This window comes from Calliopsis andreniformis, chromosome 9 (genome assembly GCF_051401765.1).
Source record: "Calliopsis andreniformis isolate RMS-2024a chromosome 9, iyCalAndr_principal, whole genome shotgun sequence".
NCBI lineage: Eukaryota > Metazoa > Arthropoda > Insecta > Hymenoptera > Andrenidae > Calliopsis > Calliopsis andreniformis.
Genome location: NC_135070.1, coordinates 9,519,604 through 9,532,716, shown reverse-complemented (window position 1 = coordinate 9,532,716; position 13,113 = coordinate 9,519,604). Strand labels below are relative to the sequence as shown.

At 42.1% G+C, this 13,113-nt stretch overlaps 3 protein-coding genes across 3 annotated transcripts; all 3 read left to right on the top strand.

Annotated features, from left to right (window-relative positions):
* Positions 1 to 1,575: 1,575 nt before the first annotated feature.
* On the top strand, positions 1,576 to 2,753 carry Osi9 (DUF1676 domain-containing protein Osi9). Its single transcript, XM_076384566.1, has 3 exons — positions 1,576 to 1,826; positions 1,994 to 2,166; positions 2,434 to 2,753. The coding sequence occupies exons 1-3, from the start codon at positions 1,576 to 1,578 to the stop codon at positions 2,751 to 2,753; spliced, it is 744 nt and encodes a 247-aa protein (XP_076240681.1).
* Positions 2,754 to 4,785: 2,032 nt separating this feature from the next.
* LOC143183876 (uncharacterized) lies at positions 4,786 to 6,321 on the top strand. Its single transcript, XM_076385646.1, has 2 exons — positions 4,786 to 5,266; positions 5,894 to 6,321. Exons 1-2 carry the CDS (start codon positions 4,786 to 4,788, stop codon positions 6,319 to 6,321), a joined length of 909 nt encoding a protein of 302 aa, XP_076241761.1.
* Positions 6,322 to 8,209: 1,888 nt separating this feature from the next.
* Positions 8,210 to 9,759, top strand: LOC143183361 (uncharacterized). The gene is made up of 6 exons (XM_076384886.1): positions 8,210 to 8,359; positions 8,410 to 8,603; positions 8,660 to 8,665; positions 8,736 to 9,121; positions 9,392 to 9,451; positions 9,521 to 9,759. Exons 1-6 carry the CDS (start codon positions 8,210 to 8,212, stop codon positions 9,757 to 9,759), a joined length of 1,035 nt encoding a protein of 344 aa, XP_076241001.1.
* Positions 9,760 to 13,113: the final 3,354 nt, after the last annotated feature.

Sequence of the window (13,113 nt, the reverse complement as noted above, 5' to 3'; positions counted from 1 at the left end):
TTGAGGGAGGAGGCCTATTTGAGTTTATATTTTTTAATAGCTGTCTCGATGGAGCGATTACTTTTGAAACAGTTGAAGTATAGTTGACTGGGTAAAAGGAGTATTTCTTAAGGATGTGGTGGAAATGACTGGAGTAATTATGTATTTTGGAAAGAAAATAAATTTGAAGGAGAATGTTATCTAGTGAACCTGTTTCTTTGATCCTCTTGTTAGGCCTACCTTTTTCTTCTTCCATTCATCTTTTCTAATACTGTCTTCCCTATAATTATCTTTCACTTGAATTCTTATTCATATTTTCCAATTTATTCATACCCTTTAAATTTTTAACAGTACTAAGGTAAATGTTCCAATAGTTGACCATGTCCTGACACCCAAATACTACCTCTAATTTTATTCAATTTTTGACATCAATTCTAATATAGTAGCTATGAATAATTAAAAATAATTTGTATCATAAAATAGTATCCTTAGTTTCTGGGACCTCATGGCTAAAGTAGTAGGACATACAATTTTAGGGTGTCTACTTATTGATACATTTGACTTGTTAAATATATAGATACTGAGACATTTATCTTTCAAGAAAATCTACCTTAGATCCAACCAAGATCTTTATTTAAGAGTGTTAATAGGTATTGTAAATCAGTCGACTTTCTCCCTACTCCAGCAGATTTCATGTGTCATATACACCGTTCGTTAAATTCCTACATATAACATCATCGTACTCCAAACGATTTTCTTACCCTTTCTTAATAAACAAACAAACCTTATACACAAAATTTAAATCAATTTATATTATAGCAACACTAATAACAGTAATCTTTCTAACACTTCTGAATCATTCCTACTGTCTACTGATTAAACAACGTCCACTTCTCCCATAGAATCTTCTCGAATCTCCGCAGAGTCCTCCAGGTCCATGGACCGAAGCTCCGATCTCGACAAGATGTCCCAGACGTCTCGTCTGTTACCGGAAACGTCTGAATCCGCGTTCCACGATCGCGTCGTGGAAGCCACTTTGACCCGGCTGAACCAAGGCGGCCGAATCTCCTCGTGGATGGAAAAGGGCAGGTCCGCGTGGGCAAGCATCTTTCAGCGATTTCCACTGTGCCCCCTCTGTCCCTCGGCCCGTCGATCGAGGGACCACGGTCGTCGTGTGCGTGGCACACGGACGTGGAAGCGAGCAGCCACGGACGGAGAGGAGAAAAGCGAGAAGGACCGCGCGTGTGCGAGCGTGTGGAGGAGCGTCAACGGGAGACGAGCACGACAGAGAGAAGCGCGCGCTGGACGACCGCCTGGAGGAGAACCAATAGCTCGTACGGGTTGTAACCCGACGGCGGGCGGGGGCCTGGTCGGTGGGGGCCATCAAAATTTCAAAAACGTACGCGGGCCCCTTTCGCGACGAGGATAAAAGGCAGCAATCGTGATTCTTTCGGTCAGTGTCGATACGATCGCCGCAGTAGTTCGAGTAGCACGGTGTGAGCAGTCCGTTCCGTAGGGAGTGCGAAATTATCGGGAGAAGTACGCAGAGATTTTGTTGATCGCAACAAGTTCCTTTTTGGTGACCGTTCTTCGGAGATGTTCAAGTACGTGGTTCTCGCTACGCTCCTCGTCGCGTCCGCCTTCGCCGCCCCCGCGGCGCAGGACGCGGCGCAGCCTTCCATCCTGGAAGAAGCCCTCGACGTTTACGCCTCGTGCTCCGGCGAAGAGGATCTCTCGGTGTGCTTGAAGCTGAAGGCCCTCCGTTTCGTCGACAGAGCGGCGCGATCGGCTGACATCGAGATCGCTGACGGATTCAAGATTGTGCAGACCGAGGAAGCTAAGAACAGGTAAGGATCACGTTTGGGAGACAGTGACTGAGTTGCTCGAGTGTATTATATGCGAGGCACCGTGCGTCGGCGATTACGTGCGCCAGTCAATGGGATTGTCGATGGAATTGTCAATGGAATTGTTCTTGGGGTTGCGTCGATCCTCACGCGAGGATTTTACTTTCCAGCCGTGCTGACAACGCCAGGTCCCTCAACGATATTGAAAGTTCTCTGCCTGCTGAAATCGAAGCCAAGGAAGCGGCCATCAATGACGCTCTCTACGACAGGGCTGCCAAGTTCCTCTCCACCCACACTGTTGAGCTGAGCCTTCCTGAGGAAGTCTCCCGCAGTTTCGACGAAGGTAATTCATTACGACTGTAACTTTCTCCGAGTTCACAGTCAGAGTTTCTTTAAATAAAAGTTATATGTATAACCTACATATTCACTAAATTTATCAGACTTCTACCTGGGACTTTGTCTCGTGGATCAGTTTATGCATTCAGCTACTGCAGGATGTCTTAACTTTATCTAATTTGTCAGAATTTTTTATTAAACATGTATAAAGGGTTAACGATATGCAAGCATGCAAAGGTGTGACGTTAACGTAACACTTTTTATTTCATTCCAGCCCGTGGAAAGAAGAAGAAGATCGTGAAATCCCTGTTGCCAATCCTTCTGCTGTTGAAACTGAAGGCTGCTGCCCTCATCCCCATCGCTCTCGGTGCTCTGGCTCTTCTAGCCCTGAAGGCCCTCGTGATCGGCAAGATCGCCTTGATCGTCAGCGCCATCATCGCTCTGCAGAAGCTGTTCGCTAACAAGCACCAGAGCTACGAAGTGGTTGCTCACCCCGTGCACTCGTACGGCCACGAAGAGCACCACGACCACCACGGCTGGGCAAGATCGGCTGGCTCTGATCTCGCGTACAACGCGTATAAGCCTTCCGAATAGTTCGACGGCTTCGTCCATCATTACCTCTCAATTCTCCACCTTCGTTCGCCAAAGTGATCGTCCAACCATTGACGATCACCCGAGGGCTGCGTGACTCCACCCTTTGAGGACCTCCGCGAGTCGAGGACCGTGCGCGAACCTATCGACTCGATCGACTGGACTACTTGCTTCTTACAATGATACGCGTTTCATAAAACGACACGAACTGCACGTGACTAAGTGACTAAACGTGACGAACTGTGACGTGGACTGACCACTGACTGGACTATGTAACTTGGACTAACAGAACTTGGTGTCGAACGATGAGATTACTGTTGTCGCGGTGCTTCAGACAGAAAAGAGACGTCGAACAGACTCTAGTAGGAACAGTGAACGGTGACAGTCGCGCACCCTTGATCACCCAGTGCGGTAACCCTTCAGGGGTCAACAACGACCTCTCCAGAGGGAGGCTAAGGCTTCCTGAGGTCGGTCGCGCACGGACTCGTAGTCAGTACCTGCACAGGGCCACCAGATTCAATCCAATGATTATTTATATACCCCACGGGGTTCGCCATGTAACTTATCGCATTATTTATAAATAAACTTTAATTTTATACGACACATCGTCTATCATGCTACTTCCTGTTCCTCTTCCCATTGATGACTCTCAGGTGTGACTCTCATGGACCGTGCTAATTGATCGTAATCGTGTTAACGCTGCTTTATGTTTGCTCAGTTAGCTAGCGTGTTCTTTGCACAGTCTGTTGGCTGTCACTCGGAAGCTTTCGCGACAGCAAACATCGTCGATTCTTTTGCATGGCCCAGAGTTTCTCTTCTCTTTCGCTTAGACGTTCTGACGGGGTAACGAGTCCTGGCTACCAGACGCTTCCTCAGCCAATGAAAATTGTTCTTCTCAGGTGCATCCGGTGTATCAAAGGATCCCGGACGAAAAACAAGGCAGACAGTACTTTCGCTGCTCGCAAGATCCGTCGAGTGAAACCGATTGTTCCGTCGTGTGTGAACGCCCCCTTGACGCCTATATAGTCGGCTGATCGTGGGTGCTGGATCAACAGTATTGTTTTAGAACCCGGCCACATTTCTTCCACCTCGCTTCGTGAGGCTCTTGTGAAACATTTTTAGTCGTGGTACGTTCAGTCGATGTTTGGAAGGGTGTGCTTTTACTGCCAGTGCAATGAAATGGGGGAACATGAGATGTGGTTTCATTAGGTGAGGATCGGGAACGAGACAATATTACAAGATCAAAGAGTGGGAGAATGACAGTGGAATGGATATGGGAAAAGTGGAGGGTGGTAGATGTAGGACTGTAAGGGATGAAGTGTTTGGAAGATCTGAGGAATAGTTTACCTTGAGTGTTTCTGACTTTAGTATGAAAGGTATAGTTAAATATTTAGGTATGAGAATATTCGACATTTTATTTAATTTGTGGATATGAAGCACTGTTTAATAATGGCGGAGTAACATAAAACTGTAAGTAAATCATCAGACTAAGTGAGAAATTTTTGCATTTTTTGTTTATTCTGAATTTGATACAAGTAGGTTACCCAGACAGAGCACCAAATTTCTTATTCCACATTTTCAGGTTTAAAAGTCAGTGTCTTCTTAAATTGTATAAAAAGTAAGGTAATAATAAAAAATGTCTGCTGTGTCTCAAGTTCATTATTTATAATTACACATATCTACTTATTATGTACTTACACATATGTATGTGATGAACTGATATGTATCTACCTCCTTCTTACTGAAAAACGTACAAGTAGAAATTTCGAGATAATAACATTTCCCATAGCCGTTCCACGTCTCTGAAGTCAATCTTCACAATCGACAAGGTTCCCATTCAGGTCTTTCCTGTTCGCCGCATTCACCGCAACTTCTCTTTTCCCAGAGCGGCGCGATCAGCTTAATTAACAATTCCTCTTTCTCGCGAGGGACTTTCATCGCGCGACCGTTTGCACGAAACCTTATCAACTTTCTCCACCATCATACTTCGAGCTTCTGTTCATCAGCTGTTGACCGTGTAGCACTTAACGTCACCATGAAACATGAACTCCGCAGTTTGTGCCTATTAGTATTCGTTTCCACGGGAATCACGGTGATCATGGAGCCAACCGAGGACCCTATATTAAATAACGAGGACTCAGCGAGCTTCAATGAAGCTTTCGGCGCTTGTTTATCCAGAAAAGAATATGGTCCCCTGGAATGCGTGAATCGTGGAGCTCTGAGCACTCTTCAGTCTATGAATCAGAATGACGACTTGGATTTCGGGGCGGTGCATCTCGAGAGAGCCGATGGCTATGGAAGAGAGCTTCTCGATTGGGATTACGATCCAAAGGATTTCGGGAACATCGTGAAAGCGGCGGCCAGGTTAATGGAACGCAGAAGCCTCAGGTGGAACTTGAATAATTTGTACCCAGGGCTGGAAATGAGGGCTGGCCCGATGTTAAATGGAAATGGAGTCCTCGAGTTCGCTATCAATGACAGAGTAGCAGCTTTTAGCGACAGACAGGCTGGCCCAGGTAAGCTGCAACTTTATGAATGGTTCTTTGATTGAATATCTCAATTGATAATTCAGAGAAATGGTAGAGTATGAGAGACTTGAACCTCGTAGAGTTAGTATACGCAAAGTGGGACACTCTGAAGTTTAATTGACCTCGCGAAGATGAATGATTGATTCAAGCTGCTTGCCTCGAGAAATTGCGGCTATTGGCTGGGGGAAGCGTCAGATTATCGTAGAATGGAAACGAACCCGTTGTTCTTCAGGGTTCGCATCTTTGCTGAGGCACCGTTCGCCACGAGCTGCTTTCAGGAACTACCTCCAGTAGGCAGCACGGTCAAGGCCACGCACGTTGAAGACTTAAGAATCTTGCTTGCTATATTCAAATGTAGTTAAAAAGCTATAAACTGCATTGCTTAGAGATTCACGGTTCTGTTCTTCTGATACGATCTAAATCTACTGTCACACGACAGTTCACATAAGTACTAGAATTTATTGGCCTACTTGTGCTAAAATCTACTAATCCTGTTTATTACCCGGAAGCACTCACCGCGCGGTTTTATTCGTTCTAAAAATACTACGAAGTTTTAAGGAACAGGATCCTCAACTGAATTGTGGAAAAATAATTTGAATTCAAATTTTTGTTCAGGAAGACTAATGATGAGGCATCTGCTGGTTCCTTTCCTTCTGGGATTCAAGTTCAACTTGGCTTCTCTCATTCCACTGCTCTTTGGATTCCTGTTACTGCTAACGAAGAAGGCATTGTTGTTAACAAAGATAGCTCTGATTATCAGCGGTCTACTAGGTTGGAACACGCTATTTTCCTCAGCCTCGGCTCCCTATCCAGGAGGTGGATTCAATGGATTCCACACGCATGGTCACGAGCCTCCAGGTGGGGGTTACCCGTACTATGACTACCAAACCTATCAGCATCGACCATATAAAATCTATCAGACGAACAATTTCGAGCCGTACAATCAGCATGTGATCAGGGAAGTCGTTGATGTCTACGATAACGCAGAGACTGCGAAGAATAAACGAAGTGGGAAGAATTTTGTTTGGGTGAAGAATAATTAGTTTCAATTTGGATGCTTCGGAGAATTGTGATCGATGACATGGAATTTGTGAACTATGTTACTTTAAGTAGGAGAATACTTTTGTTGTCCAAAGATTATTATTTATAGAACCTGTTCAGTATTAAATTCAAAAGTAGTATAGGGTATTATTAATCTTCTTATATACTACTGTACCTTTTTTAATAAAATTAAAGCTCAAGGAAGAGCGAAAGAACTATAATTATGTTACGACTTCCTGCATTTTATTAGTATGAGGATAAAAGGAAGTGGAAGCTCTTCTCTACTTTCAACAATTAATCGACTGTTACAAAGACACTTCTTCTTAAAAATTATAAAAATACACGGATTTGAGAAATGAGATATTTCAGATAGCATGTAATTCTAGCATTTATGTAGAACATATTTATCGAAAGGATTTCGAGAGGTCCATTTTGTACGTCCGATACCTTCAGTTAAATTAGTCAAGTAGGACATACGTATCTCGCCAGCCACTAAAGGGCTAACGAAACTCATTATCAGACCCAAGCCAGTTCCTCTCTATCACTGTCGGTTTCACATATCCCCAGGGAGGGCATTTGACGTATTCTGGACAGTTTTCACCCGACGAGTCCATTAGTCTCACTCCATTATCGGATAGCCCTCTCGTTCGGTCGTCTAACTGTTCATCGGTCGGAAGAAGGTGGATCACGGTGGCAACGTAAAACGCGCGTCCAGGAAACATTGCTGTTCGTAAATGTAATAGCTTTCATGGTCCCGTGATCGCCTATACCGCCACGTGCTCGTAACTCCTTATGTCAAGTGTAACAATCAAGGTGAGCATATATTACGCGGGCAGGAGACGGTCGACCGTAAAAGTTCCTTGTTTTCCGCCATTGTTTCACGGCCCCTGCGCTTGCACGAGAACTGTTTGGACTTCTGCCTCTGCCTAGCTGGCCGTCGAACATGCGTGACTACGATGGATTCGTCGGAACGTAACGGTTCGATTTTTCCTCCACCTCGAGAGTTTCGTCCACTCTTCACTCGAAGAAGCCTCATCCGTGGCACAGAAGCGTTTCTGTTCTCGATAGATTTATCACGGCGTACCTCATGAAACTTACGAAGAGGAAATCGTGCTATTACACATGTTGCAGTTTTTCCCTCTATTCTTAAGTTCTTGTTGCGTTAAATAATGGGACTGTGGCAGCGAGTAACTGTACTTCGTCTTTTTATATCCTATGTACTAGTAGTGTGTATCGTAGCTTTTCTACTTTTATATGTACAATGGGATAAAAAGTTTGCATTCAAGTACGATGGGATGAAGACATCATTGTTATAAGGAATAGTAGTAATTGCAGTAATTGTTGCAGTTATTCTCATTACTGTGATTAGTATTGTTAATATTTTCCTGTGATTTAAGTGAGATCGTACACATAGCCCGAGAGGTCTAACCGAAGGCTGATGCAGCTCGAAATTTGTGTAATATTGGGAAGCGTAATTCCATGGCTCCTCGAGTTAATGATATTAATGTGCAGTCTCTTTTTTGTCCAAAGTAGGGTAATTGCGATCGCTACGTGGTCACAAGAACGATCAGCGTGGAGAAGAGTGCCCTGGATTTTCAGGCGGAGCTCGAACGACCATGAGTCAGTGGACAATTTTCAATAAAATGCGTGCGCGTGTAATTGCCCCGCTCGTTTCGTCAAAAATAGTGCGTCACGGTCCGTAATCTGTGTCGGACTAACAGTATCTCCACAGCATGAATTAATCTCTACCATTAAGGAGAACAATGCGTTAAAGATCGGTCGTGATATATGTAAACACTGACACTTGCCATGAAAAGGGTTGCAACCCCTCCTCCTTGCACTTCATCTAAGAGATCAGAGTTGCAAATTTTCTTTCAATTCCTTAACTTCATGCCTGAAGTCCTCTGTCCAGATAATTCACAGAACTCTAAAAAAAGATTCCCAGGATATTTAAACCGATCTGTACCTTCAACTTCTCTTCTGGCTTCTGCTTCCAAACGCATCGAAGTTCCTCCAAGGAATGATGGCCAAGCAGTAGAAGTGGGCAACAAAAGAATTCCAGTTCGGACCTCCGATCCTCCTCTGAGCAGGCCTTTGATACCCATTCAGCGGCCGTTCTGAGGCGGTTTCGGCTTCACTTGGCAACCAGGTCGGAGGGATACTTACTTACGGGGCTATACGACATTGTTTTGGTTCAGGAGTCCCTCCTCCCAAAGGAGGAGGCGTTAAACAGCGCGTGGATCAGGTGTGATGCGGCAGTCGTAAGGACGAACGATGACCGATGGTAGGAGAACGTCAAATACCCTTATAAAAGAGCCGCCGCGATACTATTCGATTTAGTTCGCGGCATTTTCCGGGCGGTCTTGTTGCCGCGAAATAGATCGTCGTAGAAGCTTGGAGTTTCCTATTCGAACAGAGGAGTATCGGGCAGAATGAGGAGGACTAGGGCGATTGGGGCTGGCTTTCTTCTTCATCTGGTGCTGGTGGTCAACCTGGCGCACAGCAAGAGCGAGTATATGAAACTGTTCGACAGATGCGCCAGCGAGAAGAAAGCGTTCGATTGTCTGAAGCAGAGGGCACTGGAGATATTGGACTCTGCGGTTAAGGACGATACGGTGTACAAAGTTAACGATTACGTGTCTATCGGGAAAGATCCTGCTGCAGGTTCCAGGAGCGTCGATAGATCGTTCAAAGACGAGAATGGGACTGAGCTGAGCTTGGACCAGAAGCTGGATAACAAGTTTCATGAGTACTTGTCCTCTAGGAGCATTCAGTTGACTATTCCTGGAGATGCATTTGAAGGTGCGAACTTTGGCCTAGATTCAATGATTTTGGAGTAATTTTAAACAGAATATTTTTAATCGTATCTAATGCATATTACAGTTGTTATTTTAATACTGAAGTTTTTGAAGTTAACTAAAATTGAATAATTAAAATTGATAATTCATGTGATATGAAGGTTTTGTGCGAACTTTCTTTCTGCTTCTGAAGACATACTACAGTAACTTAAATATAATCGAAGAATCTGAATAGTCAATTTGAACAATGCCATATAAATTGTTGCTATTTCAGGTCGAAAAAAGAAGGGCAAAGGATACGGGGCTCTAATATTGGGTGGCCTCGCTGTGGGAGGTAAGTCATAAAAGACACTTAGAAAATGTTAAAAAGTATTTAAGATTTTAACGAAGAACGTTCTTCTAGCTATGATGGCGCAATTGGCTTATGGAAAAATTGCATTCATTGCGGGGACGGCGTTGCTCACAGCCAAAATAGCTTTGGTTCTGAGCGCTATCATCGGTCTGAAGAAGCTGGTTTCTAATCAGGGTGGGAGTGCACATGAAGTAATCTACGCTACAGGATCAGAACACCATGGAAGCTATGGAGGTGGAGGATACGGTGGAGGTTGGCAGAGAACTCTTGAAGGCGTTCCTCCCACTTGAATTGAATGTACAATGTTTCATTTATTTCCTTCCATTGTATTACATACATTGTAAACACCAAATTCATGTACTAATGACTGGTTAAATGAGTGATAGTAGTTTGTATACACATAACAATTTATAATTTATTGAAAGTACCTACGATAGAAATTATAAGATTGTTAATGATGAGTAGATAATTATTATATGAAATGTGACGCATGTAAGTGTAGTATTATTTATTATAAATCTTGACCAAATGAAAATATTTTTTATTTTAGTTACTGGTAGTATTTTATTTATTTTTGGTGGTCGATGCAGCATGCTTTACCAAAAATTAGTTGTAGTTTCGTAAAATAAGATTTATATTTAGATGTCAGTTGCGTATGTCAAATGTAAATGTGTACACGACAATTTTTATTGTATTTTTCAGTGGAAATAAATAATGTAAACAAAAATTTTTGTTTTAATTATAAAGAAAGTATATTAATAGTAAGTTAATACTTTAGGTTTTGTATAATTGGAAAATCCATTTATTTTATTTAATAGCACTGTTTTATTTTTCAGCTATACATTCGTACTTAACAAGCTCATACAAAATTGTTTATTAAATTTAGGGGTCTTTACGAAAAAACTTTTCGTCGATTCCAGTCGCTTTCGTCGAAGCTACTGTGAGGCTCGAAATCGATGCTTGAACTGTGTGTATGTTCATAGGTATGATATGGATGCTTAATTATTTCATACGACACTTTTTCCTTGTGTTCTGAAAAAAAGGTTCCACATTATTATCATTAAATTCATAAATCTGTATTTTGCTAACTCACTCACCAGAAGATTTCTTCAATGCAAGTGCAGTCGCGATCGCAAGTGCAACTTTAGCCACGATCAGAGCCTTTGCAGCAATAGCAGCGACGGTATTGATAACAGCGTAAAGCATTGTCAACTTTCCAGCTCCCAGAAAATACAGCAGCATGTTGTATCCTTTGTCTTTTTTCTTCCTCGATGTGACTAAAGAATAGTACCACAATTTCTCATTATTTAATCTAACAAAATTAGCAATACGATTTGCCTTAATTATGCATGCCTGCATTCTAACGTAAAGTAATGAAAAAATTACTGTGTCACGCGATGTTACAACTAGAGTCCACGTTTTTCGCTCGAAGAACAATCGAGATCGGACTTGGAGATTACGTGGAAAGAAAACAATAAGCAGCGTTAATTTGTGGTGTTCATAGATTAAGTGAATAATTAATAGTTAATGCGGTCTACTGCATACCTACTGCATATCTACTGCATAGAATCATTTCCATGAAGCTAAAGAAAACCTTTAGGGATACTTTCAAGAAAGAAATGAGGCAGGAGAAAGAAAATTTGGACGTAATTTAATTCCACTTTAATCGGTCGAAAAAGTTCTTAGGTCATGTCTGACCTGGCCATACCTATTCCCCTGACAACTGAAGTAAAGTATATTTAAAATTGCGTACGTTACTATACCTAATGCACTACTCATTTAATCGCTATATTACTATATTAATACCTATATTACTGTACCTTACTAGATTTAGTTACTATACCCAATGTAACACTAATTTAATCAATTGTGGGCAATCTGATAATGCAGAGAATTACTACATTCTTTGGTTTCAAATATCGTGATTACCTGAAGTTATTTTGTATTGGAAAATAGACATTAACTAATGATAAATTATATACCTACTAGGTTAGTACAAAATTTAATTATATTTTAAGCAATCAATGAGACCTATACTACATGAGAAGTAGAGATAAAAAATATTTGAAAGTCAGAAAGCGGAAATGGAAAAACTTTTATGATATACTGACAGGACTTTGTGAGTTGTAGAGTCTGACCTCAATCCACTAACTCTTCTTAAACCTTCGAGTACGAGCATAAGATTCCTTTCCACGTAATATGTACGAATATTTTCTGCTCATATCAATTGACTATATTCGTGTTGATAATTATGAAAGTGGTTTAAATAACAAATTAAAAGGAAATTGAACTCGTAAGAGATACATTCACCTTTTCCAATTCTTTATTTATTGTTGCACCACTTTCATAATTACTAACACATTCGTCGATGCTAATCGGCATTCGGTGCACTTAATCCTTAAACACACATCCACTTGTCATATTCATAACACTAAAAAGCATATAACTTCTTCAACACTATTATTCATCACATTCTCCACAAAACTCACCCTCTTCAATTCCCCCATCACCTTCTACATTATTTTCACCAAGCTTTTTCAAATCGACCGTCATCTGACTACTTGTCGACTGAATCTCTTGCGTCGCAGACCCACAGGTCGAATTCCCATCCTTCTTGCAGTCTATCGATATCGGTGCACCTCGATACGCGTGTCCACGAACGAAGTAGCAGCAACACAGGGCTAAAATACTGCAAAATTGCAGAACGACGAACGTATGTCGAAGCATGTTCGACGCGGACTGACCAGTTACACACGTAGTCATTTTTATAAGTGCAGAGGCAATTAACGGTTACGCCATACAGAGCGTGAATGCATCCACGGTTTAGAATCGTTCTCGCTCTAAGTTTTACCATGATTGGGCGATCGTCGTTAACTTAGGGGCGTTTATGGCTATGCGTAAAAGAACGCATGGTCTGCGCGGTAAGAACGGCAGAATCAAGGTCTGTGGCCATGATAATTGCTTCGTGCGCGGAGAGTGTGAAATATGGCTGTTCCTTGTTGGATTGAAATCAAAAGGAACTGGGCTAATTACGAGGAAGCTGGGAAATGTTAGTGAGTAGTCAGAAGTATGATGATCAACGACATTTTTTTTAATGCTTCGAAGACTTATGACTGCAAATGTTGCTTGTGCTTTAGGTATTACTTTTTGTGAGAATATTTAAGGTAAACGATAATTTATATGTGTATGTGAAATGTTTTTGTAGAAAGAAGTATACTTTGACGAAAATTAATTAGAATTGTCTCTCAGATCTTCAGAAAGGAGATCAGTGAGAAGATCAGAAGATAACAGTGAAAAACACTGTTATCTACAGACCAAAGTCGCTTAACCTGAATCATCCTTCAGCACTTCCAAACTGCTGCTGTTAAACACCATACGAGGCAGTAGCTTGATTTCTCACGATTTTCTAAGCAGGGTTCTTAAACACCGCGTGTAACACTTTTAGCAACTCGGCGGAGGATCAAAGTATCATGGGTAGAAAGCAACACAAGGCTCTGGAGATCGAATAAAACACTGTCGCCTAACCGAAGATGTCTGGATGCTCCCCTTACACCGCCTCCCTTGTTCCTAGTACGCTAGGAAGTAGAAAATAAGGTTTAAAAGGTTGATTACTTTTCTTCCACCGCTTTGTGTGCCACTGGGCC